Here is a 14932-nt window from a genome sequence, read left to right as displayed (position 1 = left end):
GCACTTTTGCTTTAATCTGAATCTGAAAAAGAATGGAAAAAAGATATCCAGGGAGGCACTGAAACATTGGCATGAACCAAAAGGCTATATTTAGGGTGCTACACGCAAGAATTACTGAGATTTTGGGGGGAAGGTTATCAATATAAACTGTCCAGCTTAGAGTAGATCCAACCAACTTACCCCCGCAGCACACACTGCAGCAGTGTATTACGCCACAGTAGGAAATGCAATGGTGGAGTGTAAACAAGTATAAAGAAATACCACCCTGAGGGATATTCTCTATTATTCGCCCCCCCCCCCCCAAAAAAGTAAACATTTTTGTAAACATTGCTGTTTTGTCTCAACGCGTCAGGCAGACCACCCCCCCCCCCCCCCCCCCCACTTGACCCGTGTGACCAGAAGGGCCGCAATACGCACATCAAAACCCTTTGTACATACAGAGAACACAGGAAAGGTCGACGTATGAAACGTGGTAGAACAGATCCGAGGTCAGACCTCTCAGACACACTCGCACTACAACCGATGAGCGCTTTTGACGATGACGCCTGTCTCGCGATGATTCGTCCGGATGATCCTCGCGTTCCGAGGACCACTCGACTGACGCGCGGGGGGGGGGGGGGGGTACTTGCTTCTACAGCAGCAGCCGCCTGGATTCCCTCTGTTGGCTCTCTCTCTGGCGGTAGTGGAAGAGACTCGTGGTGTCTAGGTCCCCAGCGTAGCTGATGGCCTCGGCGAACAGCTTCACCACCTGAGGCGCGCCAGACACACACACAACAGCCTCAGGGTTTTGGTTTTTTTTCAGTTGAGTTTCTGGGACGTTTTATAACAGTGTTGTCATTCGCCATCTTCTCGATGACTACCGCCGTTCTATGCCGCAGGCGTAATAGGACTGAAATTTATATGACAATCGCCACGTTACCAGTCAGGTTATGATCATACATAAGCACGTCACATGATGAAAGTTTAGTTTGAAAACATGATGGCCAACCCTGGTTAGAGGAACCTGAGTATGCCTATTACTGTAAATTGATCCAGAATTGAATTTAATAGTCGGTAGAAGTCACGGTAGACTGGTAGATGTTGAACCACTTTACCGGGCTACCATAATGCAATTTCCGATGTTTTACTTCCTTTGAGCTGTCAGTAACGGTTTACAGTCCCTGGAGTAAAAAGAGAAAACAGAGTTCTCTGATAAAGGATTTGACAAAGCAATATCCAAAATATGCGCCGGAAACATATATTCCTCTAATGGAGTTCTTCTCTCTTTGAAATTGTTCCCTTCGAAACAGGCTCTAAAGTCCCTTCCTCCGTCTCGCTCCATAAACCCGTTGAATGGAAAGTCGCTAAACCCATGTAACGCCAAGTCCCGCACTCTCTTTTGCTTGCCGCTAAACCCATGTAACTGAAAGTCCTGACCTCTCTCTTACCGCTAAACTCATGTAACGGAAAGTCCCGCCCCCTGTCTCACCGCTTAAGTCATGAAACGGAAAGTCCCGCCCTCTCTCTCAGCGCTAAAGCAATGCAACTGAATGTTCCGCCCTCGCTCATGCGCAATACGCACACATTGGAATCCCCTCTTTCAAGACGTCTGTGGTGACGGGGGAGCGCCTGGTTACCTACAGGCGTGGGATACAGAAAGCATGCTGACCTGGTAGTTGGTGATGAGTGGCACGCCGTGGTCCACCGCCATCCTGCGAATCAGGAAGTTGTCCTTCAGCAGCCGCGTGTTGTTGTTGGGCAGGTTGACCACCAGGTCAATATGGCCCTCGTTGATCAGGCTACACACACACACACACACACACACACACAAAATTGGGGAGAGTTTAAGCAATATCCATTTTAGTGATGTGAGAGCTAAACCTAACACCTGCAAGCCAAAATTGGGTTAATTCAGGCCTTCTGGCTGCTGCTACATGTCAAGAAGGAGGACTGATCTGGAGTATCTGCGCCTCTGAATGATCACTCACAATTAGAGGGCTGTGTGAGTGTCAAGGTAAACGCACCCACACACGCACGCACGTGTAAAGTATCAAGAATTACAAGTGTAATCCCTGTCAGGGATATGAGATGAGTGTTGTATGCTAATTAAATCACAGTAGCACGGACGTAAACATGATTGGCATGAATGCCACAGGCACTCTTTCCTTGCTATGAAACTATGTCCTTGCCATGTCCTTGCTATGGAACAATGTATTGAGGTGTTTAGTGTTTAAAAAAACATTAGCTACAGCTGATGCAACGGCCTGCATTGCGAAGTGTGTGTGTGTGTGTGTGTGCAAGGATTATTTTGGTAGTTGATATTCTCGTTGGCTTTTTCCTCCTCATTCCTCACCAACTCATTTCCAGACATACGCTCCAGATGGCTGTGTTTTAGTATGATCATGGCTTGTTATGGAAACCTCGCCACCCTACAAATTCTCTTCTGCAGTCCACTTGCCATATATTATGTGTTACTGTTTTTTAAGTATGATGCTCATAAATGGAATGATTAAAATATGCCTCAAAAAATGGTAATGCGATTTCTATGGTTATTGACAAAATAACAATTATGCTGATCAGAGACAAGGCCATTTACTGCTGTTGGATAAAGCAATGCTTTCTTTCTTTCTTTCTATCAACACAATTATTATATTTCTATTTTGGTGACAACAATGGACATGAAAGTCTAACGTGAGGGTTTCTGAACACAATCAATTCCATTCAAAGGCCTGCCATTAGTCATATACCTCTTTTCCTTGCTGGTAAATCATTGCAGTGTATTCTGTCAGACACAATGTTTTGATGGGCAAGCCAAAACAGGTGCACACATGTATATTGTAATCTCTTTGGCAGGTCTGTCGCTGGTTACTACAGCAACCTATTTGGATCAATCACAACATAACCATTAAAAACCCAGCGTTAGAGGTAGTTTGGTGAACCACTCATCGCAACTATGCCAACTTCCCTAATCATTCGACATCAATCAGCCGTAGGAACTCACCTTGCCAACGTTTGCAACAGATCTTGCTCCCACACACACACACAGGTTAAAATCGTCTGCTAAACTGTTTAGTTTTCCCCTAATCTTCCAAAGCAAATGCAGAGTCCTGAAGCTCATTGCCGGTCTGCCATGTTGGTTAATGAAATCAAGCCAGGCCAATGAATCCTTCCCCCAAAGGATGACTCGGTCAGCCAGAAGGTTCTACCCTGCAGCACTGATGAGCAGAGTGCACACCGTGCCAAGATAAACGAACGGTGTGTGTGTGTGTGTGTGGAGGGGGGGGGGGAGGGGGCAATTCTTCCATGTTGTAGTGTATGGTCAGACACGAACACAGCTCTGTGGTGGCTGTGCTGTTGAGGTTTCCTGCACTTGAAAAATGATGCATGTCTCAGGAGGCAGTGCCTGAGGGTGAGTACGGGCTCTCACCTGATGATGCTGGGCAGACTGCTGTGCTCGTCCTCCTGGGTGGGCCAGGCTACGGGCGTGGCAGGCACGTCGTTGGCCCCCAGCCAGGCCGAGGTGGCCTCTGTGGCGTACAGCTTAAGGACAGAGGAAACAAAGGTGACTCTTCCGGGGGAAAACAGATATTCTGCGATTGTTTACAGGGAGGAGCTCAACACATGGATGAGCATCTGGGAGATGTACTTTCCCCTATTTTCAATCTGTGTTCTGAGGGGCTTATTGCACGGATGAGAAAGCCATGGATTCATTTGTTTAAGGAATAGACAAGGATGTCTTGGCGTTCACTGTGAGACGCCATGGTGTCTTCGGGTACGATTCAATGCCTACCTTGAAGCCCTCTTCTTTCAGCTGATGTGCTGTGGCCAGGAAGTTGGGCCGGAACGAATGCTGTGAACGAGAGGGAAAGACGGATGGGAGCGGATAAGGAAGTGAAAGTGAGACTTAATTAAAGAGTAAGGGTAAGTAAAAGAGCTGTCTTAGGAGTGATGTTGAACTAGTGGAATGTCCCATTCTCACAAAGTTCAGGAAAAATTGTCTCCATTAATATCATGCTACGGTGCTAGCCACAATATTGCATGTATCCCCACTAAGTGCCAACCACCATAAGGAAATCACATGTTAAATCCTCTTCCTAGCCTGCCTCACTAGACTATGCCAGTTAGAATGTAAATGTAATCTCTTTGACACTGTACGGGTTACAATGTTTGTAACCCGTTTTGGGTGAAATGTGTAGTCCTGCTTGTGAATAATTATTGATATTGTTTCTATTGTCATCTCATCTTACATGTAGAAGAGTGAAGGAGGAGAGAGGGATAGGCAGCCTAGGTGTTGCTCTGCTTGAAAATTTTCACTTAAAGTTCAGTTTATTCTGTATTTTGGTGACGTACAGTGGTAGGGAATTACACACTATCATGGCTCAATACACTACTGTATGTTGAACTAGCTGCGGCTTTTCCACCACTGTTTTTGTAGCAACTGACCATGGCACTCAAGTGCTGGTATTTGTAGGAATTGGAAAATAGTGATGTACAAAAGGAAGAGCGCCTATTTTCCACAGATATGTTTCTTCTCATTTTAGTAACCAAAGGATTTTTAGGGCTTGTACATCACAAAGTCACATCGCAACGCCTCCATTTTGGAAGCACAGGAACATTGCAATGTTAGTTATTCTGTTGACAGGTTTTTGTTAGGTCATTGTTTAATAGTAAATCGTGAAATTACTTTTTATTATGGGGAGACATTGTTGTGTTTGAAACTGCAAGAGTTTTTTTACGTGTGACATGGTAAAACAGTTTTCATTAGCCACAGAGGCAAAGAACCTTGGGAAATTCCACAATAGGTGCGTTTACATGGACATTTTTTTTCAATCCGATTAAAAATATAAGCAGATTAAAAAATTCTGACCGAACTGTACATGAGCGTCAAATAAAGAGATCTGCATCCTCCGTGTTTACAAGCATTTAATCAGATCACAAGACATAGGAAGGTCCAGTCATAAGTACTGTACGAATATTTATTAATACAAACCTGGTTACTGTAACACTGTAACCAACACCAAAATACAACTGATTCACCGAAACACACACCGCAGAACACCTTCAACGCGCATGCCCCCACCCTCCTGTTCTCCCAAGCCCCTCCCCCAGCTGACCTGAGAGAGAATATCTTTTTTGAAAAAAAATAGGTATAGAGAAATGATGGAGAATAAAAAATTAGAAAAGGTATAGAAAATGATGAAGAGATGATGGAGAATAAAGAATCAAGAAAAAGGAGGTATAGAAAATGGAGAGAATAAAAAAATCAAGAAAAAGGAGGTATAGAAAATGATGGAGAGAATATATTTTTTGGAAAAAGGAGGTATAGAAAATGATAAGTAGTATTCTTCATAAGTACTGTAAGAATATTTATTAATACAAACCTGGTTATTGTAACGCCGTAACCAATGCCAAAATACACACCAACAACTGATTCACCGAAACACACACCGCATGCCCCCACCCTCCTGTTCTCCCAAGCCCCTCCCCCAGCTGACCTGGCGATTCGCCCCCCACACTGATTGACAGGTAGAACACTTCAATACATGCACATGGAACAACTGGCACAACGGACAACGAAATACATTTCAAACACATAACACACAAACTCCTAAAGAGTCCCAGGGTCGCTACAGTATTTTGACAAGTAACCTCTCTGTCTGGCAGGGCAAAGCCATAACATTTCAGCTTCTCTAACAATACTTTGTGATGGATTACACCAAATGCCGGGCTGGTGCCAGTACTGCTCCCAACCACTTTCTTTTGATGAATTTGTTTACTCCAGTACTCCAAGTACTTAACATTCCTCTGTGAGTTGACACTGTTGACCACCAGTTGCTCTTACAGAGGCTGCATCTCCTGTGCATTTTTTTAACTCTGCCTTTCTAAAATGTTTTTTTTTTTAACTTTGCCTTTATTTTCTATCTATTTTACTTTTTACTTATCTATTATTTTCTTTTATTGTATGACAATGTTTATATGTGAAGCACTGAGTCTGCCTTGTGTATGAAAAGTGCTATATAAATAAAGTTGCCTTGCCTTGCCTTGCATGATATTGGTTTTGATCATTCTGCATGTAGGTGGTTCGCGATTACCTGTCTGATAGACAGTTAAACTATGAAGCTACCAATCTGAGTTTTTAACAGTTACGAATGGTATCCCACAGGGCTCAATTTTGGGTCCAGTTCTATTCACAATTTATATCAATAACATTGTTTCATCGCTACAAAACTGTCACGCCCATCTGTCCGCTGACGACACAGTACTGTATTGCATTTCGGACTCTGTGCAACAATCTATTCAGAACCTACAGAGCTCTTTTAACATCCTGCAGGACTGTCTAGTGGACCTCAGGCTTGTTCTTAATACAGACAAAACAAAATATATGTGCTTCTCCAGAGCAAGAACTACAAATTTGAATGATTTCACTATTTCTACAAAGAATGGATTTTTAATTGAAAGAGTCACAGAATATAAAAATCTCGGCATCTGGATAGATGATAAACTCACTTTTAATTTTCACATAAAAAATCTTGTATGTCGATTGCGACAAAAAATTGGCTATTTTTATAGGAACAAAACCACCTTCCCTTTATTTTGTAGGAAAAGGATTATTGAGGCAGTTTTCATGTCTGTCCTTGATTACGGTGATGTGGTTTACTGGCATGCATCACATTCATGTCTTAAACTCCTGGACTCGGTTTTTCACTCTGCTCTGAGGTTCATCACAGGAGATGCCTATGGCACACACCATTGTGTCTTATATGGAAAGGTTGGGTGGTCCTCTCTAAAAGATAGACGTGACACACATTGGCACATTTTTATTTATAAAGCCCTGTCCGGGAAACTTCCCCATTATTTGTCTGAAATGCTGCAAATTTCAGATGGGCTTTTTCAAACACGCTCCACTGACATGCTTATGCTTCATATTCCTCATGTCAGGTCTGAGCTTGAAAAGACAGCTTTTAGCTTCAGTGCCCCTGACTCCTGGAACAACTTACAGCAACAAATTAAAAGTAATAGCTTAATATCCTTTAACCAATTTAGACATATGATAATAAATCTGTCAAACGCTATTCTTATTCTTAACTCTTATTTTATTTTTAATTCCAGCCATTCCACATCTGTGTAAATGTTAAAATTTTCTTTTTCACTTTATCAGTTGTATATTTTATGTATTTGCATTGTATATTGTGTATATATTGTTGTTTTTGCTGACTCGACATCATTGCAAATGAGGGTCATCCCTCAATTGATCTTTCGAGTATAAATAAAGGTTAAATGAAATGAAAATGAAATGAGTGTAATCAGTTTGAAATGAACAGCATACACTCAGACCGTGTGCCTCTCAGATGGTAAACACATTTTGCTCTCAAAAATGATGTTAGCTGTAAAATGTGTTCTGACGTTGACTCTAGAGATGGAAAAACAGTCTGATTGTATTTTTATTTTTACTACATTGAGTATACTCTAATTGAATTAGAATCCAAAATTAAATTAGATCTGAATAAAGATAATCAAAGGCCACTCACTACTACCTTATACCAGACTATGGCCGCCAACCTTTTAAGATAAGGTATTTTCTCTCTAAATATGCAGGATTTGTATCGCTGCACTGTGGCTGCCCATTGCACCGGGTGTGCCAGTGTGCCCCCATGTGTGTGCAAGTGTCTATGTGTTCACCGACTCCCGGATGAAGCAGAGAAATTTCCCCAAAAAAATGGACAATAAAGGATAACAACACCAGCTTGTTGTAATCCTCCAGATTGTGGTTTCTTTTTATATAATCATTATTTGCCCATCAAGAGCTTTATAAGGTGGTTGAATACATACTTTATGTAAAATGAGCAACAGTGAACAGCACATTGAGTAGACGTGAGGCAGCAACACATTATTTACGGGCAGTGCATTTCAGTCTAGACGTTGGAAGCTCAAACGCTGAGCTGAAGGCGAGTTTTAAAGAAGGAATACTCCCCAGAGAAGACTACTTCAGCACTGATATAGCCTCAACATTAATCTAAAAGATCTGCAAGAGTGATCTGCAGCAGCCCCATATAGTGGTACATTTCTGATTAGTGTGTGAATGTAATTTTCTACTAACATTGGGACCCAATAGCTCTTGAATGCACATTTTTAATACGTCAAGAAGCCAAGAGATAGAGGCATGTGCTGATTTGTTTGTGCTCTTGTGTGATCCGCTTGCTAAAATGGCCAGATTCAACGTGGTTCTAGCAACTACAGATATTTCTACTATCATTAAAGATAAAACTTTCAACCGTCTTGTCTGCTGTTCTTAAATTAGAACAATGTCACAAATGAGAAATGAAAGGCAAAGAAAGATTAGTTGACAAGATGACAAGACGTTGACAAGAGATGTTTTTGTGTTCTTACAACAGTCCCGGACAACACACATAATTTCCTTTAGTCAAGGGTTTTTTGTCAAGAAAAGACAGACTATGCACCCTCAATCAAGAATACCCAAGGACACACAAGTACACAAGCCACAGCGATCCCCTGTCAGCCTACCGAGAGTCTCATGATCTCAAAAAGATCAATAAAGTTTAGTGTCTGTTCCTGATGTGTTGAAACCAGTGTCTTCAGGAGTACATGTTGCAACGGTGAAAGGCACAATGCTTTGAGAAAACTGATTTTGAAGTTATAAAAATAAGTATGGTCTCCGGAGGAATAAAATGTGACAATATGTATTTTTCCCTGTTTACGTGCAAGAGTAAACAGGGAATGGAAAATATTGTATGAAACATAGAACTTATTCTGAGAACACACGTACAAAGGTACTTGGGGGCCCTCTCTACCGACTGGCTGGCGTGGCCGTGGACTTACCTGAATGCCGATCAGAATTCCCTTTTGAGGCAGCTTAAAACCTGTAGAGAGCATGGCCTTCAGGAAGGCTGAATAAATGTTTGGTCCAAAACAGGCTACCTGAAACGACACACACACACACACACACACACACACACACACACACACACACACACACACACACACACACACACACACACACACACACACACAATCAGCCACACACAATAACAAGGGTGCAACACAAATGTTTACCTTGGCCATCTCCATCGAACTTCAGGAAATACTAACACAAAAAGAAGAGAAGCAGCGAAGAAAAAGCGATACTTGTGTGTGGTGTGTTTCCAAATATGCTCACTTCTCCAGTGGAGGCCATCTCACAGCGGAGCACAGGGTCTGCATCCCTCAGACGAGGCCAGGAGAACATTGGGGCCTGACAAAGGGGCAAAGATAAACAAAATGGGGATTTTTTTTGCACATTCACCATCTGGCACATTCACCAGATGGTTCAAACCTTTGGGAGGAAAAGGTATAAACATTGAGGCAGATTGGCTGCTTCTTCAAATTAATTGATGGTACATTGTTGTGCACGTAAGCAGCACCATGACAGCAGCTGCTCCGTTTGAAACACTTGTTGATTGTGGGAAAAGAGCCCTTTCTTTTTGCTGCACCGATGTTCTGATGCAAAGAAGTGCTGCGTGGAAGGTGGCCATCACAGGTGATAAAAATCATTCTGCATTGTGATACTATAGTTTATAGGCTGGGACAGTAGTTTGCTCATGGCTAGATGAATCATAAGGCAGTCAATGCGTATGACGTCTATGAGATGGTTCGCTTTAAATGGAAGATTAAATATGTATAGCTTATATCAGCCATCTCCCGAGACCCCATAGTGATATAAAGCAACCCAAAGTGGTACCCCGGCCCCACGGTTGGGTACCGCTGGGTTAAGGGCCACTTGAGAGTAAATTGTTTCCACCAAAAGAGTAGAACAACTAGGCTGCCACCGAGGGGTGAGACAAAGCTAGCATTAAAAACACCCCACAAATAACAGACGGTCCACGACGCCTACGGCAGATGCTTGTTAGGATATGGAAAAAAGGAGCAAAATGGTTTGGGTTAAATGATGCACAGAGGGTCATAAAAACGTATATACATCCTTATTTTATTCAAGCTATATTATTTGTTTATTCTCCCTTTACACACCCACCTCAATATGCAAATGGTTAACACAACCTCCCCCATTTCTATAGCAGATATAACAGAGAAAGGTAGTCAGTTTAGCAGTGTCTCCTCCTAAGGTAGGAGGGTAGGTAGGTAGACACTGATAACAAACAAGACACAAGCACAAATATGTCAAACCTTGACATTTCAAACTAGTAAACATTTCATATATATTTGTACACATTGCAGGGTTTTTGCCAACTTTTTAAGGACTCAGGTCTATTTTATGATGCGGAAATTCCAAATCCTTATTATGCGTGTGCCCCGACATGGCCTGTGGGCTTTGGGCTTAATGCAGCAACAACAAGTACAGGAGGAGGCAGAGGGAGACTCACTGACCGAAAGCTTTTGGAAAAATTGGCATTAATGGCAACCCTTGAGACGCACACACTTTTTTTCAAGAACACACTCATCAGGCATATCCTCTTCCTCACTCCTTTTTTTTGTCCAGTTTTGTTTTGTCCAGTTTTACAAATGGATATGCTGTGGTTGCCTTAGCAACTAACTATACAAATTTTTTTTGTTCATTAATACACAGGATGCCCAAAACCAACCATAAGCACGCTGGCCACTAAGCTACCAACCAAAGGTGAAAAACACGAGACAAATGGCCCAACTAACAGCAGTATATACAGCAGTATGCAGTATGCAGCATTTCATTGGGGTTATCAAGTGGGCACCCTCTTTCACCGATTTTTCGTTAAGTTAGGCTCACGACACCTCCTGAGGGCTTAACAATGAAACCAATGTCCTGGAGTCACCCCCCTCTATGCTGCCACCACATTGCCACATTTAATGCATCTAAATACTCTCTTTACTGCATCGTACCCCTAGCCCTACCCCTAACCCTGATCAAACAAACACGTTAGCACATTAGTCAGCTGGCTTACCTTAGCTTGCACCCCAGGAAGTATGTTTTCTCCTTACCCACAGACATTCACTTGCTCGTTCTGCTGCCAAGGACATGTTACTAACCGCTTGCCTCAGACTTCGTCCACAAATGCCCAGTTCAGACAGCAAGCTATTAGCAGATCTAGCCACGAATCCCCGCGCACCAATTTCAATTTGCCTTAGTCGCGTACTCCAGCCTCGCTGTGCTGTCTCTCCAGCCATTTCAGCATACTTTTCTTTAAGCTCATTGGCTACTTCAACTCTGTCTTCCCAAGGAACTGTAAGAAATAAACAATCTCCTCCAAGTCCGACCACAATAGTATATATAGTAAACTATATATAATATATAGTATATACATATATTAGAATTATATGTTTATTATATATATATATATATATAGACTTAGATATATATTACTGTGCATGCTGTAGATAGATATACTTTACAAACATACATATAATTCATAGTATAATCAATGTGTAGGTATACACAAACCACCCAAATACACTCCCATGCCACGACTGTCGACTCTGAATAAATGGTAAGCATTAAGATAGAGATGTGGAAATGTGGAGAATGTCACAACATGAACAATGTTATCTTGGCGCTCCAGACAAGCTTGGCCAGAAAATGGACGTATATAAAGTGGGACGTCTCTGTGAGATGTTTCTTTTCTTCCCGCCAGTAAGTTTTGCCAGATAAAAAACAACAACATGATACATGTATCTATGTCCATTTTTTTTTTTTGCTGAATTCATTTTCCCCATCCAGCTAAAGATTATAACCAAGATGGCTGCTCCGAAAATAAGGCTTATACCGGGCACGATTAATGGAACTGTTAGCCTTTGGAGGGAGTTTTTTCCTCTGGCTTCATGTGTGTCAGGGCTAACCACCACTGATCTGCCACCAAATCAACCCCCTTGCCACACACACACAAACTATTCAACAGACACTGAACCCAGGGCCATGGATGACTGTTGTGCGGGTGTTGCTGTACATCTGTATACATAAGACAGAAATTGCACAAAGGGGACTTGTTAGTGGCTATATATCGCTGTGCAGTGACTATGGGTGGAGGCATGGTGGTTGAGGAATGGATCAGTTCTGGTTCTTTCCAGGAGCCTCTGAGCTGTGCAGGATTGCCCGGGCCCTGTATGTTACTGAGGCACCCCAAGCAGCAACAGGAGGCCTTGTTTGAGCAGGCTTAGTCCTTGCATTGAGGGATTTGGGCAATCGCAGAACCCTATTTTAAAGAACAATAAGACTGAAGGGAGAAAGTTGCCAACAACAGGACAAAATAAAAGTGGTGGTAAACCGACAAGAGAGATAGGATAATAAAAAGATTCTTCAAATCTCTTGATTTTCTGAAAAATCTCAATGCATTCAATAGTGAGAAAGAAATGGGACTGTAACCACCAGCAACCATCCATCATAAATATATGGCCTGTTAAGGCCTTTGAGACTGTACCTGCGATTAAGGGCTATACAAATAAAATTTAATTTAATCAAATTGAATCACTAACAAAGGCAGAAATGGCTGCTGTCTGTCGCAAAGACTTATAATTGAAAAAAAAATGGTTCCCCTCCAAAAAAAACCGAGCAACCAACAGAAATAAAGGGGGAGCCACAACACACATCATCCAAAAGCATGAATGGTTAATGACCCCCAATTAGTTTCAGGTGACAGATTCCTTTCATTGACTCAGGAGTAAACTCTGGCGAATGTTCTCCTGAGCCCGGTGTCTGGAAATATTTGCCTGTCCACGTTTAATATTCAGCGCCAGAGTGCAGGGCAGAAATTGAAAACTTAAACTGAGCGGGCGGGGGGATTATGCCTGTGCGATTGCCTCTCGACTACGGCCATTGTCAGTGGGCTGCCGTTGTAATTAGAGGGAGAAATGACTTTCGGAGGGAAATCGCTTCTGGAACAGCTGGGCGATACGTACACTCCTCCCACACACACACACACACCCCCCCAACCTGAGAGGTGAGCGCGGGTGCAGGCCTGGCTGTTATCGCCCCCTCTGTTTTCGCTGCAATGCGCCTATCTGCAGGGATGAAGCCGTAATTGCTGCCTTCTGTTACGCGATCTGACACCGTTTCTTATAATGATGTCTTGCTGGTAGGGCTCTCCTCATGGTCGGGCTCTGCCGTCGTGCCGCATTCAGCCTACTGAAAGACGCCCGACCGGGACTCTGTTATTAAGATAAAGGCAGCGACTAGTGGCGATTACGTTTTTTAAATATTGCCTAAGATCTCTCTTCTGCTCTGTTTCTAGGCCAACCTGGGCTCAAATAGGATCTATCCTTAGACTGTTGCTGGGCTTGTGAGTCAAAAGCTTGCTTGACTTATCAAATTGTTTCAAAAAGTGTTTTGTTTCAAAATGTTAGTAGCACGCCAGCAGAAAACAAGCTGAACATAGTAATGGGAGCAGGGGGGGAGGTTCTTCAGTCTACAAACACAATTGTTCTGTTTCACTAAAACACTTACCGGTACACTTTCACACACACGCTGCATAACAATGTCTCATGAATGTGTGGGCAGCCATGATTTCCTTGATTTGATAACTAGCCTTCTTTTGTAGAACTTCTCTTTTCTCGTATATATAAAACACACATAATACCTTCTACAATAATAAAAGAACAAAAAACGCAACAGAGGTACCAATCGCAGTTTCCGACAACTCTCGCTTGTCACACCAGTGGATGTCGCGTTAATACAAACTAATATTGGATTTTTCAAGCAAATTCAAGACCCAATTCTCTTTTTACCACTCACACCAATCACGGCCTAGCGGTTTAATGGCCCATTGCTCACCTTGATGCCCACGTAGTCGACAGGAATGATGGGGTTCTCTAGCGAGGGCAGGCTGGCCTCGTCCAGCGGCTCGCCCACCATCACCTTGGTGGCGGCGTTGATGAAGTCCACGCCGATGGTTTTGGACACGAAGGGGAAGGAGCGCGAGGCCCGGAGGTTACACTCAATAACCTGCAGGGTTGACAAGCGGGGAAGACACAATAAATACACAGTTCATTCATTAAATAGATTTCTAGCCATACAGACAGATTCAAACTGATCAATGAGTAGGATATGAAGGGTGGGGTAGAGCTGAGGATCTTTGCCGGAACCCGCCGGGACCCGACGGGTCTGGTCCCGTCGATTAGCGCGAGAAAGATGTGAAAATGGATGCCAAGGAGGTGAATCAAAGGCTGGCATCTGGCGATTACATTTTGGTTGCACCATCAAAGAAAGCAAAGTCTGAGGCGTGGAAAAGTTTTGACCATGTGCATATTGAGGTTAATGAGCCAGTGGGTTATGTGAAACCCAAAAAATGCACCGTTCTGTTTGAAAGTATGACAGCAAAACAACAGGGAATTCATCACTGATAAGGCATGCTGATCGAAGCTGCTATTGTTGCCACGAGTGCCCAACAACCTACTATCACATTGTTTGTTACAGCATCAAAACCCATGCCTGGCATGTCTTGGCATTATTCTTTTATTAAATTTCAGCTACTGTTTTCCGTCACGTTGAGGCCACGGAGCCTTTATCTTAATTTTGTTATTGCCAGCAATTTATGCCAAATACCCATCTTAATTTAGAATTTTAATTTAATTTGTTAAGAAAGACTAATGTTTATTGTTTATTATTTGTTTTTTGTTTATTATACGACTCATTCTTGAAAAAGAGCTGTGTGCGTGCATATTTGAATATGTTGGGCTGTAAACCGGTTCGGGCTTTGACAAATTTGAGTTCATTCAGGTTTCGAACGGGTTCAGGCAGAATCCTGTCAGGTCGGGCCTAACTTTTAAGGCCTCTAAGGTACAGCTCTAAGGTGGGATACCGTTACTTACCATGACGTCATTGCCTTTCACAAGGAACTGGGTGTTAAAGGGGCCGGAAATCTCAAAGGCCTGAGCGATTTTTCGAGTGGAATCTTTCACCTGATGACGAGGAGAAAAACACACACTTAACCCAACTGCTAAACATACTCAACATATGAGTACAGGGTTACTCAAG

The 14932-nt window shown here is 42.7% G+C and overlaps 1 protein-coding gene across 1 annotated transcript in view; it reads right to left on the bottom strand.

Annotated features, from left to right (window-relative positions):
- Window positions 1-631: 631 nt before the first annotated feature.
- cps1 (carbamoyl-phosphate synthase 1, mitochondrial) overlaps window positions 632-14932 on the bottom strand; it is a gene marked incomplete at both ends in the record, with an annotated part of 43349 nt that continues 29048 nt past the window's right edge. The window contains 8 exons of the mRNA XM_084478113.1: window positions 632-748; window positions 1649-1778; window positions 3407-3519; window positions 3770-3829; window positions 8818-8916; window positions 9155-9229; window positions 13730-13900; window positions 14767-14856. Coding sequence (XP_084334239.1) covers window positions 632-748; window positions 1649-1778; window positions 3407-3519; window positions 3770-3829; window positions 8818-8916; window positions 9155-9229; window positions 13730-13900; window positions 14767-14856 — 855 coding nt within the window. The remainder of the gene's footprint in view (window positions 749-1648; window positions 1779-3406; window positions 3520-3769; window positions 3830-8817; window positions 8917-9154; window positions 9230-13729; window positions 13901-14766; window positions 14857-14932) is intronic.

This window comes from Micromesistius poutassou, assembly GCF_964030765.1.
Source record: "Micromesistius poutassou genome assembly, chromosome: 14".
NCBI classification, from domain to species: Eukaryota; Metazoa; Chordata; class Actinopteri; order Gadiformes; family Gadidae; genus Micromesistius; species Micromesistius poutassou.
This window is presented reverse-complemented; position numbering and strand designations above follow the sequence as displayed.